At 40.8% G+C, this 16,002-nt stretch overlaps 1 protein-coding gene across 1 annotated transcript; it reads right to left on the reverse strand.

Annotated features, from left to right (window-relative positions):
- Positions 1-234: 234 nt before the first annotated feature.
- LOC120914533 (olfactory receptor 1013-like) lies at positions 235-1,632 on the reverse strand. Its single transcript, XM_040325210.1, has one exon. It carries the CDS (start codon positions 1,630-1,632, stop codon positions 613-615), a length of 1,020 nt encoding a protein of 339 aa, XP_040181144.1. The 3' UTR covers positions 235-612.
- Positions 1,633-16,002: the final 14,370 nt, after the last annotated feature.

Below are 16,002 nucleotides of genomic sequence, written 5' to 3' on the forward strand. Positions count from 1 at the left end.
AACTAGGCACAGTAGGAAGGAAATATCCCCCATGGTAAGGGACAGTGTGCATGCAAATGATATCAAGTTAAAGCCATACATTGTTTGTATAGCAAAATTGTATTTTATTTTTTATAGAGAAAGGTTTCAACCCCAGTTAGGTTTTTTTTTTTTTTTTTGTGTATGTGTCCTGTGGGAAGATACCTCCAAGATATGCAACAGGAAATTGAAAGAATTCCAAGTGAAGAAAATCCCCTCTGAAGCCTGGTACACACTAATTTGGTTGAACGAAAAAAAAACCTGACAGGTCCAGTCGGTACTAACAATCCAATTTTGCCATCTTCTGTCGGACCGGCCGACATACACACAGGCCGATGATCAGCAGGTTTTTATTGAACCGGCCGATTTCTCACAACTCTCGACCGTATGTATGGGGCTTGACACAGCTGTTACCAGTACAGAAGTCTGCCATACATCATTTAAAATTTGAGAGGGGCTTTTAACCTGCTATGCATGCACATTGAAGGCAGTAATGCAGAATACTATATTTTCACTAGTTGTCATTGCTTTTCAATAAATGTAAACAGAATGTTGCACAAAAAAAAATCAACCATTAGTTGCCAGCAAGTGGCATTAATTTTGCATAATCCACATTGTCTTTATTCCAGAAGTCGAGTCTCTTGTACGTTTGTAGCAAAAATATTCACATGGTGTGAAAATATGACTTTTAGTAATCTTTTTAATTTTTTTTACAGCTACATGAACATCCTTGTTCCTTAAACTGTAGATTAAAGGATTGAGTGTTGGAATGCAAGATGTATAAAGCAACAATAAAATTTTGTCTTCTTGTATTGAGTAGGCAGACTTTGGTCTGAAATAAGTTCTCAGAATAATCCCAAGGAATAAGGTGATAACTGTAAGGTGAGAAGAACAGGTAGAGAAGGCCTTTTGCTTTCCTTTGTTGGAACGTATCTTTAGTATATTATAAATAACAAAACCATAGGTCACTAAAATGAAAACCGTGGGAATGAATCCACAGATAAATGTTGACACTAAAAGAGTCATATGTGCTTCTGTAGTGCCGCTGCTGGAGAGTTTTATCAGAGAATCCAGGTCACAAAAAAAATGATTAATTTCTTTATATTTCACGAATGAACAACGAAAAATCAACCCCGTTAACACCAGAGATTCCAGTAGACCAAATCCCCATGATAGAAGAGCAAGATGAAGGCAGATTCTCAAATTCATTAAATAGGAATAACGCAATGGACAGCAGATAGCCGCATAACGATCATAGGCCATGATCGCAAGAAGAAATGTCTCAGACATACTACATATGAGAAATACCAGCACCTGGGCCACGCATCCAAAATATGTGATGGATTGGTTTCCAGAAAAGCAAAGCTCTAAGAGTTTTGGCATAATAGCTGATATTAGCAAAATGTCAAGGATGGCCAAGTTAAACAAGAAGAAATACATAGGAGTATGGAGGTTTTTGCTGGAGGATATCACCACAATAATAAACAAGTTACCAGTCATGGCCATCAGGTAGATCAGGAGAAATATCAAAAACAGGATGAATTGTTGATGTGGCCACTCATAGAAGCCCAAAAGGATGAATTCTGAAGGTATTGTTGTATTTTCCATTTCCATTTATTCTTGGGAAGCCAAAGAAAATAATATTTTTTGTCATTAGCATAGCATAGCATTTTACCATTAAAGTGTCACTAAACACACAACAGCAAAATCTGTCTGTATATTGAGAATAGCATGCTTGTTATACTCACTGTAGAACTTAAGGGTTAATCCTCTGCATTGTGTAAAAATGCTCTTTCATTCTGTATGCACAGATCTTACCCTCCTTCAGGGTCTCTTTTGGCAAGGCCAGATAAGATACAGTGAGGGTAGTAATGCTACACATGCTCAGGTTGGTCTCTATTGCTGGAGAGAACATTTCCTGTCTTGAACTGAGCTAGTCAGGTCACATGGTATGACATCACACATGTGGGCGTGTATACAGATTCAAAATGACAGCCCAGTACCTCCCTCCTCCTCCATGCCCAGGACCTAAAAAGTAACATAGTGGGTGGGATGTCACATCTTGATTCATAGAAGATTAACCACCCATTGCAGTATGAGTACACAGGCTGTAGTGGAAATCTCCTCTTATCTGAACTCTCAGCACTTGGGCAGACCCTGCAGTTTATCACATGGTATACAGATAAGCCAACATTTAAAACGAAGATTTATAAGCTGTGGGCACTGGGGGGCAGCAGATATATTACTATTATCATATACTATCTTCATATTACTGGGTTTAGTAACACTTTAAATAGTATATATATAGTAGTTTTGTAATAGTGTTTTGTAGTTTTTTTATCGTATGAATGAATGGGACATTTTTATTAAGCTAAATGGGTATTTTAATGTTCAATAAAACATGGATGGGTGACCTCACTTCAACAAGAACACTACTTTATTGTAGTATATACATAAAAACAATCAGAGCTTTTTTTCTCAGAAAATAGGTGCAGGAACTCAACCACGACCCGTTCAGATTTCACAAACAGTAGAAGGGTCTTAAAGGGGCATTAAATACCAGAATTGCATTACATACAGAGTGCAGAGTTCAGGGGGTTACAAAGCTGTCACTTGTAAACACACTGTGTTTGCAAGTGATTGTGATGAGCAGGCACCAAAGGGTCTGAGCCAAAGGTGGTGGAACTCAGTTTCCCCAAGTTCCCCCTGAAAAAAAGCCCTGAAAACAATACAGCATTAAATGAGACATGACCCTATAAATCTATTCTCCTGCTGTGCTGTATTGTTTATATGGATATGTTACCGGAATGGAAGGAATGTTTTTTTTACTGGAGTGCTGTCATCCAATCATGTTTTATTGATTTTTCAGAGAAGAGCTTGACCATCATCCAGTATATCGGCAGAAATATGTATGCCGATCTGTAGTGGTATTTTCTTTGTATTTCAGGTGTTTTATTGCTGTTAGTAGTATTAGCAGTAGAATATGCAATGGTGTTTGTGGTTATTTGTATTTATAAAAAAATTGGGAATTTATATCAGCTAAATGTGCCATTCACAGATTAAAAAAATATTTTTCAAAAATATATATACACTGAGCAAAATTATAAATGCAACACTTTTGTGTTTGCCCCTATTTATCATGAGCTGAACTTAACCACTTCCATACAGGGCACTTATACACTTTCCTGCCCAGACCAATTTTCAGCTTTCAGCGCTGTTGCCCTTTGAATGACAATTGCGCGGTCATGCTACACTGTACCCAAAATAAATTTGTATCCTTTTGTTCCCACAAATAGAGCTTTCTTTTGGTGGTATTTGATCACCTCTGGGATTTTTATTTTCTGCTAAAAAAAATTAAAGACAGAAATTTTTTAAAAACAAATGCTTTTTTTTGTTTCCGTTACAAAACTTTGTAAATAAGTACGTTTTCTCCTTCACTGATGAGCACTGATGGGGCTGCACTGACGGGCACTGATAAGGCGGCACTGATGGGCACCGATGAGGTGGCACTGATGAGGTGGAATTGATGGGCACTGATGGGCACTAATATGCAGCACTGATGGGGCACTGGCAGATGGCACGGATGGGCACTGATAGGCGGCACGGATGGGCACTGATAGGTGGCACGGATGGGCACTGATAGGCGGCAGGGATGGGCACGGATAGGCGACACGGATGGGCACAAATAGGCGGCATGGATGGGCACTGATAGGTGGCATGGATGGGCACTGATAGGTGGCACAGATGGGCATGGATGGACACTGATAGGTGGCACGGATGTACTGTATTATATTTTACTTATGGATGCCAATCAGTGCCAAACAGCAATGCCTGCCAATCAGTGATGCCCATTGTGGGCACTGATTGGCATCCATTGTGGGCACTGATTGGCATCTATTGTGGGCACTGATTGGCATCCCTGGTGGTCTAGGGTGGCATACCTGGTGGTGGGTATCCCTGGTGGTCTGGTGGCATCCCTGGTGGCCTAGTGGCATCCCTGGTGGTCTAGTGTGTGGCATCCTCGGGGGGTGTGGTGCTGATAATCAATCCTGTCAGAGGAGCAGCCGAGTGACAGACACGAGTGAGGAAGAGCCAAGAACCGGCTCTCCTTGTTTACATCATGATCAGCCGTGATTGGACATGGCTGATCACATGGTAAAGAGTCTCCGTCAGAGACTCTTTACCTAGATCGGTGTTGCGGGGTGTCAGACTGACACCCTGCAACAATGATCGCCGCGATGTGCGTCCCCGGGGGCGCGCAGCGGCTCAATATCCTGAGGACGTCATATGATGTCCAGTCAGGATATTGAAACCACTTTACCGCCGTCAATTTGTAATAGGGCGGGCGGCAAGTGTTTAAAGATCTACGACTTTTTCTATGTACACAAAAGACCTATTTTTCTCAAATTTTGTTCACAAATCAACCTAAATCTGTGTTAGTGACCACTTCTCCATTGCCGAGAAAATCTATTCACCTCACAGGTGTGGCACATCAAGATGATGATTAGACAGCACGATTATTGCACAGGTGTGCCTTAGGCTGGATACAATAAAAGGCAACTCTAAAATGTGCCGTTTTACTGTATTGGGGGTCCGGGGGGTCCGAAAACCAGTCAGTATCTGGTGTGACCACCATATGCCTCATGCAGTGCAGCACATCTACTTCGCATAGAGTCGATCAGGTTGTTGAATGTGTCCTGTGGAATGTTTGTCCATTCCTCCTCAATGGCTGTGCGAAGTTGCTGGATGTTGGCAGGGACTGGAACACGCTGTCGTATACGTCGATCCAGAGCATCCCAAACATGCTCAATGGGTAACATGTCTGGTGAGTATGCTGGCCATGGAAGAACTGGGATGTTGTCAGCTTCCAGGAATTGTGTACAGATCCTTGGACCATGGGGCTGTGCATTATCATGCTGCAACATGAGGTGATGGTCGTGGATGAATGGCACCACAATGGGCCTCAGGATCTCATTGTGGTGCATTCAAAAGCCATTAATAAAATGCACCTGTGTTTGTTGTCCATAGCATACACTGCCACCATGGGCCACTCGATCCACAACGTTGACATCAGCAAACAGCTCATCCACACGATGCCAAACACACTGTCTGCCATCTGCCTTGTACAGTGAAAACTGGGATTCTTACATTAACACCTCTCCAAAGTGCCAGACGCCAATGAATGTGAGCATTTGCCCACTGAAGTCAGTTACAGCGACGAACTGCAGTCAGATCAAGACCCTGATTAGGACGACGAGCATGCAGATGAGCTTCCCTGAGACGGTGATATCTGCGGCATTGTGCTGTGTGATAAAACTGCATATTTTAGAGTGGCCTTTTATTGTGGTCAGCCTAAGGCCGCGTACACACGGTCGGTCCAAACCGATGAAAACGGCCTGAAGTCCAGTTTCATCGGACCAAACCGACCGTGTGTACGGCCCATCGGTCTGTTGTCCTTCGGACAAAAATTATAGAACTTGCTTTAAAAACGAACTGATGGATCGCTGACCGATCGGTCCAAACCGATGGTTAGTACACAAAAGCATCGGTTCAAAACCCGCGCATGCTCAGAATCAAGTCGACGCATGCTTGGAAGCATTGAACTTATTTTTTTTCAGCATGTTGTGTGTTTTACGTCACCGCGTTCTGACCCGATCGGATTTTGAACTGATGGTGTGTACGCACATCAGACCATCAGGCCACTTCAGCGGTGAACCGATGAAAACGGTCCGTCGGACCATTCTCATCGGATGGACCGACCGTGTGTAGGCGGCCTAAGGCACACTTGTGCAATAATCATGCTGTCTAATCAGCATCTTGATATGCCACACCTGTGACGTGGATAGATTATATCGGCAAAGCAAGTGCTCACTAATAGATTTAGCCCTGGTTCACACTGGGCTGCGGGAGTGAAGCTGTGCGAGTTCAGCTGAACTCGCACGGCTTCACTCCCGCTGGCAGTCCCGATTTCGGCCGCGATTTAAGAGACATCTGTGCAGGTTTCTGCACAGATGTAAATCGCGGCCCAAAATCGCAAAAAGTAGTACAGGAACTACTTTTTGAAATCGGTGCAGCGCCGCAGATGCGGCGTCGCACCGATTAGGACAGTGTCATTGCCGACAATTGCCGGCAAATGTCGACGATTTGAGATGCGATTTCACATGTGAAATCGCATTTTAAATCGAAGCAAATCGTACCCAGTGTGAACCTGGGCTTAGATACATTTTTGAAAAATATTTGGGAGGAATAGGTCTTTTGTGTACATTTCAGCTCATGATAAATAGGGGCAAACACAAAAGTGTTGCCTTTATAATTTGGCTCAGTGTATATTTTAAATATTGTATGTTAATAATTTGTACTCTCCATTTGAACCAGGGGTGGAATGTTAGACTCCTTTTCACATTTCCACTCGCCTCTGTAGCAACTGTGAAAAGTCTATTGCTTACAAATCTTAATATTTCAAGTGAAAAACAAAAGCGGTTTCTGCACCCTGAAAACAAAAATTTAAAAGTCAGCAGCAACAAATACTGTAGCTCTTGACTTTTAATAATAGGACACTTACAGTACCTGTCCAGGGATCCAGCGCTGTTCTCACCTGAGCCAGCTCTTCGCCAGTCTTTGGGTCCAGGCATTGGCATGTTTACTTTGGGAAGCCATCTTAATAACATTGTCTTATGGACTATTGAGTTATTTTCATTACTATTATTTCTGGATTTTTTTTTGCATCCAGTTTTTATCATATTAACCACTTGACAACCGGGCCTATTTTGGCACTTCTCTCCTTCATGTAAAAATCCAAATTTTTTTGCTAGAAAATTAATCAGAACCCCCAAACATTATATATTTTTTTTAGCAGACACCCTAGGGAATAAAATGGTGGTCATTGCAACTTTTTTTTCTCACACGGTATTTGCGCAATAATTTTTCAAACGCCTTTTTTTAAGGGAAAAAAACTGTTTCATGAATTAAAAAAATAACAAAACAGTAAAGTTAGCCCAATTTTTTTGTATAATGTGAAAGATGATGTTACGCTAGGTAAATAGATATCTAACATGTCACGCTTTAAAATTGCGCACACTCATGGAATGGCGCCAAACTTCGGTACTTAAAAATCTCCATATGCGACGATTTAATTTTTTTTACAGGTTACTATTTTCGAGTTACAGAGGAGGTCTAGTGCTAGAATTGTTGCACACGCTCTAACGCATGTGGGCGGGACTTGCATGTGTGTTCGCTTCTGCGCGTGAGCTACCGGGGACAGGGGCATTTAAAAATATATATATATTTATTTATTTTTTTACTTCATTTTTTTTTTTTACACTTTTTTTTTTTTTTTTTGATCACTTTTATTCCTATTACAAGGAATGTAAACATCCCTTCTAATAGGAATCACTGTGACAGGTCCTCTTTATGGAGAGATGTGGGGTCAATAAGACCCCGCATCTCTCCTCCAGGCTTACAAGCATGAAATCGGTGAAAAAAAAAATCGATCACATGCCGACAGCCGCGATTGAGGCTTTGTTTACTTCCGGGTACTGGGCGTGATGTCTTTCCAGGCAGCGCCGGCTGATTCGCTCTCCGGGCCCCCGATGGCACCGGAGAGCCCGGAGAAGCACCGGATGGCGGCGGGAGGGGGACGTCCCCTCCCGCTGCCTATAAGAACAATCAAACGACGGAACTGCCGCTTTGATCGTTCTTATTGTGCACAGAATCGCCGGCTGAAGACGGTGATATCTGAATGATGCCTGTAACTGCAGAGGACGTCTTTTGACATTCAGTGGTTGTAAAGTAGTTAATATCTGAACTGTGTTTTACCTATAATAATATTTTTGTCACTTCAAAGTTTTTATGCACCACCTATGATCACATTTGTGGATACTGTTTCATTATACAGTTTTTGATTGATTTTCCTTTTCAGGGCTTTGTGTCTTATCATATCGCATGACAATATTTTATAAACTCAGGTGTGATATGAAGTATTTGCCCTTTCAACAGGAGATATATAAACACTTGCCTCACTATTGTTTGGTACTTCCAGGTGTGGGTTGGGTCATTCCCCCTCAAGATTAATACCAAACGCAGCTGACACAGTGCACCACGGTTACCTGCGGTTATGTGCCGATAGCTGCGGGATTTCGCAGTTGGAGGCATCCAGTTCTATTTTTTCTATCCGCACAAAACCACGGGGAAAAAAAACGCAGATAACCGTAGTGTGTGAATGATGTCATAGGAAAGCATTGTGTGCTTCTAGCTGCGGGAAAAATCCGCAGCTAAAAGCACCATTCTATCCATCCGTCTGAAAGGGGCCTTAGGTTTGGGTTGGGCCATCCATTCAACAATTTTTTTTACTGTCAGTGTTTTGTATTTATCACATGATTTAATAATCTGTGTTTGCACTTACATACATTATTTAGGATATATCCTCTTTGCAGGAGGTATATTCTTACGGATTCCATGTTTTTTGTTAATTTTTGCCCTTCTTAGGTATAGGTTGGGTCATCCACCTAGCACATTTCTAGTATTACACTTTATAATCACATCTTAATAAAATTGCATATAAACAGTTGAAAACCTTATACATATTAAAAAAGTTGACCTCAAACTATTAGGGCCAATTAAGACATATACACTATGGTACATTGTACATTGTAACCAATGGCTGGTTCAAAGGATATGTATTCCTTATATCCTTGTATGAAGCATTAAAATGCATTGAAAAATTTATGTAAAAAAACATGCTACAAAAATGCACTAAAAAGTGGCTAGGCAACAACAGAATTAGGCCGCGTACACACGGTCGGACAAAACCGATGAGAATGGTCCGACAAACCGTTTTCATCGTTTCACCGCTAAAGTGGCCTGATGGTCTGATGTGTGTACACACATCAGTTCAAAATCCGATCGGGTCAGAACGCGGTGACGTAAAACACACGACGTGCTGAAAAAAACGAAGTTCAATGCTTCCAAGCATGCATCGACTTGATTCTGAGCATGCACGGGTTTTGAACCGATGCTTTTCTGTACTAACCATCGGTTTGGTCTGACCGGGCAGCGGTCCATCGGTTCGGTTTTGAAGCATGTTTAAAAATTTTGGACCGAAGGAAAACAGACCGATGGCCTATACACACGGTCGGTTTGGTCCGATGAAACTGAACTTTGGTTCATTCTCATCGGTTTTGTCCGACCGTGTGTACGCGGCCTAATTCTGCTGTTGCCTAGCCACTTTTTAGTGCATTTTTGTAGCATGTTTTTTTACATAAATTTTTCAATGCATTTTAATGCTTCATACATTTTCTTTGATGAAGAAACTGTTATGCCGCGTCCACACGATCTTTTTTAACGTTGTCGTTTTTTTTCTCGGGTTGTAAAAAATGGTCGTGTGTGGGCTTTAACGACGTGAAAAATCCATGCATGCTCAGAAGCAAGTTATGAGACGGGAGCGCTTGTTCTAGTAAAACTACCGTTCGTAATGGAGTAAGCACATTCATCAAGCTGTAACAGACAGAAAAGCGTGAATCGTCTTTTACTAACACAAAATTAGCTAAATCAGCCCCAAGGTTGGCGCCATCCGCATGGAACTTCCCCTTTATAGTGCCGTTGTACGTGTTGTACGTCACTGCGCTTTGCCTAAAAAAATGATCGTGTGTACGCGGCATTAAGCATGAAACCCTGCAACAATTGCACCAAAAACACACTACAGAAATGTCTGTGCATTTTATAATGCGCTACAATTGATGTCTATGGACCCAAAAATTTATTATGTTTCACTAAAAGAAGAATCTGCACCTTTTTCCAAAATCACAGGTGCAGGTTGCAGGTGCAGGTGTGAACAGGCACCATAGAGAATAATGTGATTTTTACTGTTGCGCATTAAAAAATGATTCCAGAACAAGGAGAAATTGCACTAATGTGAACAAGGCCTTAGCTTGACTGCCAGTGTCACCAGGTCCAACCTTTCTATCTCAGTATCTTAGGTAGAATTTTGAAGGCCAATTCACACATCCACATTCCTGCGCATTACGCAAAACCACATTGTGTTAAGGCAGCGCATTTATTTTAAACAGGTATCCAATGCACATAAATAAATAAAAAGACACACATCCACCATGTATGGCATTGGAGTGCACCGCAATGCACAATACCATGTTATCGTGCATGTGTGATGGAGTTGCATTGTCTTAATTAGGGATGAGCCCAATGTTCGAGTCCCACTTTGGCGCTGGGTTCCCCTTAAAATCCATACCAGACCTGAAAGGGTCTGGTATGGATTGTGAGGGGGACCCCTATGCCATTTTTTTTAAATTGGCGCAGGGTTCTCCTTAATATCCATACCAGACCTGAAGGGCCTTGTATAAAAATTATTATATATGAATAACTAATTAATCAATAGAATAAAAATTATGATCCTATGATTAAGTCATGTGAGTTACCACGTAACGCGTGAGGAACAGCTGAGCCGTCGGTGACGCCATCTCCGCTCTCGGCCGGGAGCGGGGACATCTACACGTTCGTTTGATGTTCCTAAACTGGAATTTTTAAATGTGAGTTTACTGCTTTTTAATAAAATATTTGCCTTTGCGATATCACACTATTGTGAGTGTTTCCTCCTTCATATGCATCGCATGAGAGCCATTGTTTTGAGGAAAGAAGGAATACTGGTCAAACGCTGCTGTTTGGGTTGGAACTGCAAGTAACCTGCATATGAAATAGGAAAGAGAAGCTGCGGCCATTGTGATCATTATTAAGGCTTATTATAAGCCTCCTAGAGGTGAGAAGCTAGTACTACAGGTCACCTTTGAGTGGAGCACGTTTTATTTGTGGATTTTTTTTTTCTTGAGCACAGCACCTTGGAAATATAGTGTGGATATTAACTATCTGTGGGCTGCATGTTTGGGACTTTGCCCCGGATTTATATTGCACGTTTGCATGAGAGATTTTCTTTCACTACTTTTACTATGGACATTATTGATTAATTCATTTATGTACTTAAAGTGGAGGTCCTCCTGAAATTTTTTTTTTTAAGATTAGATTCATGCTCATTTTGTCTAGGGGAATCGGCTAGTTTTTTTAAAAACGAAGCAGTACTTACCGTTTTAGAGAGCGATCTTCTCTGCCGCTTCCAGGTATGGTCTTCGGGTCTGGGCGTTCCTTCTTGATTGACAGTCTTCCGACAGGCTTCCGATGGTCGCATCCATCGCGTCACGATTTTCTGAAAGTAGCCGAACGTGGGTGCGCAAGCGCCGTATAGAGCCGCACCGACGTTCGGCTTCTTTCGGCTACTCGTGACGCGATAGATGCGACCGTCGGAAGCCTGTCTGAAGCCTGTCAATCATGAAGGAACGCTCAGACCCGAAGACCATACCCTGAAGCGGCGGAGAAGATTGCTCTCTAAAATGGTAAGTACTGCTTTGTTTTTAAAAAAACTAGCCGATTCCCCTAGACAAAATGAGCATGAATCTAATCTTAATTTTTTTTTTTTCGGGAGAACCTCCACTTTAATCACTTTATATTAATATATTTTGATGCACATAATTAGCACCTACTTATTCAGGTGCTTTAATTTATTTGCTGCACTTTTAGCTTGTGTGAATTATTTATTACTTATTTAATGTTGATGTTATCACATATATTTAATGAGCACATTTTTATTCTATTGATTAATTAGTTATTCATATATAATATTTTTTATATATTTATATATTATATTTCTTTATATTAGTGAGCGCCCCAACACCTCCTATCTTTCATATTTTATGGAATAAAGCATTCCTAGGATTGAAGTGCAGTCTTCTCCTTTATATACAGCCCTGTCACAAGCACCCCTATTGGAAAGTACAGGCTGCTGGGCCAATGCACATTCCACAGAAAATAATAACGGAATCATAGACAAATAGGGGTCGATTTACTAAAACTGGAGAGTGTTAATCTGGTGCAGCGCTGCATAGAAACCAAATTCCATTTTTTTTGTCAAAGCTTAATGGAACAAGCAGAAGTTAGAAGCTGATTGGTTGCCATGCACAGCTGCACCAGATGTTGTACTCTCCAGTTTTAGTAAATCAACCCCATAGTGCCAATATGGAGAGGTGCTAAAGTGATGTAATAACATGGTAACACTTGTTAAAATTCTAAATGGGCCCTCTGTACACTGCCAAACACCTTCACATATTTCTAGCAAACTCTCGCATAAAAACAGGGATTCTTGTTTTGCATATATTGCAATACATCAAGCTGGTCCATATTGGCACTATGTTCTGTAGCCACCCTTGTGGTATGATTATGTAAGATTTTTGCGTCTCAAAGCAGTACAATTGTTATGCATAGAAATTTTGCGTTTTATATTTTAGGCCTGTAATTCGTAGTAATAACACACCTAAATCTGTCCAAGTGAGTCTAGTAGACATCCCGGGTATGATAAAGTTTGAAACACAAAATCATAAATTATAATATAATAAATAACTATAAATAATTATAAATAATTATAAAATAATAATAATATAATAATAATAAAACAAATTTCCCCATGATTCACTATCTCTCAATTCTGCAAGTGTTTTTATATAATTAGCTTTTGTTCCAATTTTTTTGCTGTGGCATGTTTATTTTGTGATCGATTTTAATTAAAAGAACCTTTTTGGAGTACGGCTGTCCAAGTTTCCTTCGTATTTTTGCATCATTATTGCATTGCCGGCACCCATGGTTTGGTTCCAGTGAGGAGGTTCTTTGAAGACTACTGAGCGGTTATTTTTTTTCTCTGTTTTTATATACTGTGGTTGTTTTCTAGCTGGTCTAAAACCACTTTTGATGTAAAGGGATACTTTTTGGTTGCCATGGACAATCTCAAGTTTCCCAGCAGAAAGAGCAGTATATATAATATAAAACGGCATGCAGGGCACTGGACAAAGCATTAGGGACAAAAGGGATGTGAAATGATTTGATACAGTAATGTAATCTGCAAGTGTTATGTATTTTGCACTTTTAGAATTTGCCGCCGGGCTCCACGGAGCCCAGCACACAGAGCATTGGGCAGGGAACACAGCCCGCAGACACAGCGGGGGGACATTGCAGGATCCTGAGGACAAGGTAAGTATACTGCATCAGGATCCTACAATGCAATCCCGAGTGTGGCTCGGGGTTACAGCTAATAGTACTGAAATTTAACCCTAAGCCACACTCGGGAATACCGCTAGGGAGGTTAAAGTATGCTATAAGCAAGTAAGTATTTGTCATCTTGGACAGTAGAGTAGGGACCGACCAGAAGAATGATTTAGTTGGGGAGCGTGAACATACTGTATATTGCAATATACAGCAGCCCAGGCATGAGCAACTATTGTCACTATCAGAAACCCAGTAAAGAGCAATGATGTGCAGCTGATATTGGATCAAACAGTAATTTTTGCAGAAAAAGGAGTTTGTGTATAGTGTTAGGGTATGCTTTAATGTACAGGAAAAAACTTTTCACATCACTCCAAGCCCTTGGAGCCTTACAAGTGAATTGTTTAAACCTACATTTATATATTTTGGTGTAGAAGGGTGAAAATTACATGTAGACTGTCAATTGTTTGCATATTTTAAACATGTTCCATTTTGATGCATTACAGTAGATAGTTGAATAATTAAAAGTTGACAAAAAAGTAGTACAACATTCCAAATCTATAACATTGTTCTCATTGTTCTTGAATGTAAAACGTACCTTTTAGAAAGATGAGTCTTTATAATGCTGTTAGTTTTACTTCTTGCAATAAAGTAAAGTTACCATGAAAAAAAGTTGCATTTACTAAGAAAAAAAAAGTTTGGCATTTGAAAAAGGAAAACAGATCCATCCAAATGATATCATACTTTGCTAAAACGTGTATGTTGGCATTCAGATGTCACATAAACTATTGAATAAGTATAACAGTCAGGGCTCATATTCTGCAGCTCCTGACTTACTGGAGCCTGTGCTTATATATTCATGTTTGAAATCCACTGGGATCCTCTCTTAGACAAACAGTAGAACAATTACTTTAATATTCCAGCAGACGAGGCACTATCTGCGCTGTGCTGAGGAAGTGGTCACATCTGGGGAAGGGTCACATCTGGGGTGGGAGCCTTTTCTTGCTCTGTCTTACTAGGTTCTGTTCTACACTGTGCGGGACAAAACTGTAGATTACAGGGACAGACAGCTATTCTAATGTCAATGATTGACCTCCTCTCTCATTGTAGTAGCCACTTACTCTTACAATACACTAGTAGAATTCTGTTAGAAAATTTACATTTTTGGAACGTTAATTAGATTTTCCAGTAGTTAGTGGGGTGTAATTGACATTCGTTTGTGACCATAGTGGTAGGAAAATTTACAGGATGGAAAAATTATATCAATATCAAATGTTATAAGCAAATTAAAGCAGTTGTAAACCTGCATATACATTTTTTTTTTTTACACCTGCAAGGCAAAAGCCATAATGAGCTAGTATGCACCGCATACTAGCTCATTATGAAATACTTACCACGGAACGAGGAGAAGAGAACTTACCTGGTCCACGCCGAGCGAGATGTCATCTTGACTCGGCGTGTCTTCTGGGTATCGCCGCTTCAGCGATGTGATTGGCTGGAGCGGCGATGACGTCACTCCCGTGCATGCGCGCAGGAGATTTCATTCCGGCAAGGGCCGGCCCTTTAGCCGAGGATCCCCCCTGCGTATGCGCCGCTGCAATCAGCGGTGCATTGCGAGGGGAATATCTCCTAAGCAGTACAGGTTTAGGAGATATTCTTCATACCTACAGATAAGCCTTATTATAGGCTTACCTGTAGGTAAAAGTCAAAAAGTGGGGTTTACAACCACTTTAAATTATGTTTAAACAACATTCGGCAAGTTTCTGTTGGCATTATAGAAAGTACTGAGTTTTTGAGAAATCTACCAGTGTATGGCTAACTAAACACCACTTCTAATAGACAGAGCTCTTATCACACTGGACAGATAACCCTGGGGCCAGTAGACTGTGGCTGTCATCTCTGTACTCTGTGATGGTACAGCATGTGGATATGCAAGCTTCATTAAGTACAAGTTTAGTCGAGAAATGTCACTATAATAGCATACATAAACCAAGGAGACACCAAGGGGTTGATTTACTAATAGCAAATAGATGGTGCACTTTGCAAAGAGCAGTTGCACTCACAAGTGCAGTTACTCCAGAGCTTAGTAAATGAGCAGAAGCTCTGCTGATACCATCATCCAATCATGTACAAGCAAAAATGCGTTGTTTTTTTTTGTTTTTTTTTGCACGTGATTGGGTATTCTATGCAAAGTAAAGATTTACCTAATTTACTAAGCTCTGGAGCAACTGCACTTGCACAGTCTACAGGCATGCCTCACTTTTACGTACACAATGGGGTTTATTTCCTAAATCTGGAAAGTGCAAAATCAGGCTCACTTCTGCATAGAAACCAATGAGCTTCTAACACCAGCTTGTTCAATTAAGCTTTGGTAATAAAAACTGGAAGCTCATTCGTTTTTATGCAGAAGTGAGCATGATTTTGCGCTTTCCAGCTTTAGTAAATAAACCCCATTGTGTACTTAAAAGTGGGGTATGCCTTGTATTTATCTTTAGCAAATCAACCCCAATGAGTTATGCAACATTGAGAAGTGTATCCAACATCTTTCACTGAGCAGAATGTTTCATCACAGCTCTGTCAGCAGTCCATTTCAAATAACTCTAGGGGAATAAGCCCTATTTTTTCAGACTGGTTATGTTAGGACACTCTAGGTATCAGCCTAATAGTGTATTTTCGCAATGTCAAGGTCCCCAGTGTCTTTCGCTTGCCTCAGGATCCCGTTTTGCAGATACCATAAATGTCCTCATTGTCCCCTGGAACCCATACATAGTGGTGTAACCTACCTCCTCTTAAGATTTTTCCTTAGTTAATATCAAACTAAAGAGGGGTTGACATAATTCAGGTGGCCCCTAATAGAGAGTAATTGGAGAGTATTCACTTGTATTGAGTGCC

Source organism: Rana temporaria, chromosome 9, assembly GCF_905171775.1.
Source record: "Rana temporaria chromosome 9, aRanTem1.1, whole genome shotgun sequence".
In the NCBI taxonomy this organism is placed as follows: domain Eukaryota; kingdom Metazoa; phylum Chordata; class Amphibia; order Anura; family Ranidae; genus Rana; species Rana temporaria.

Bases quoted from the DNA above. Each gene is read 5' to 3' on its own strand.
- LOC120914533 (XM_040325210.1), bottom strand. From the start codon at position 1,632: ATGGAAATGGAAAATACAACAATACCTTCAGAATTCATCCTTTTGGGC.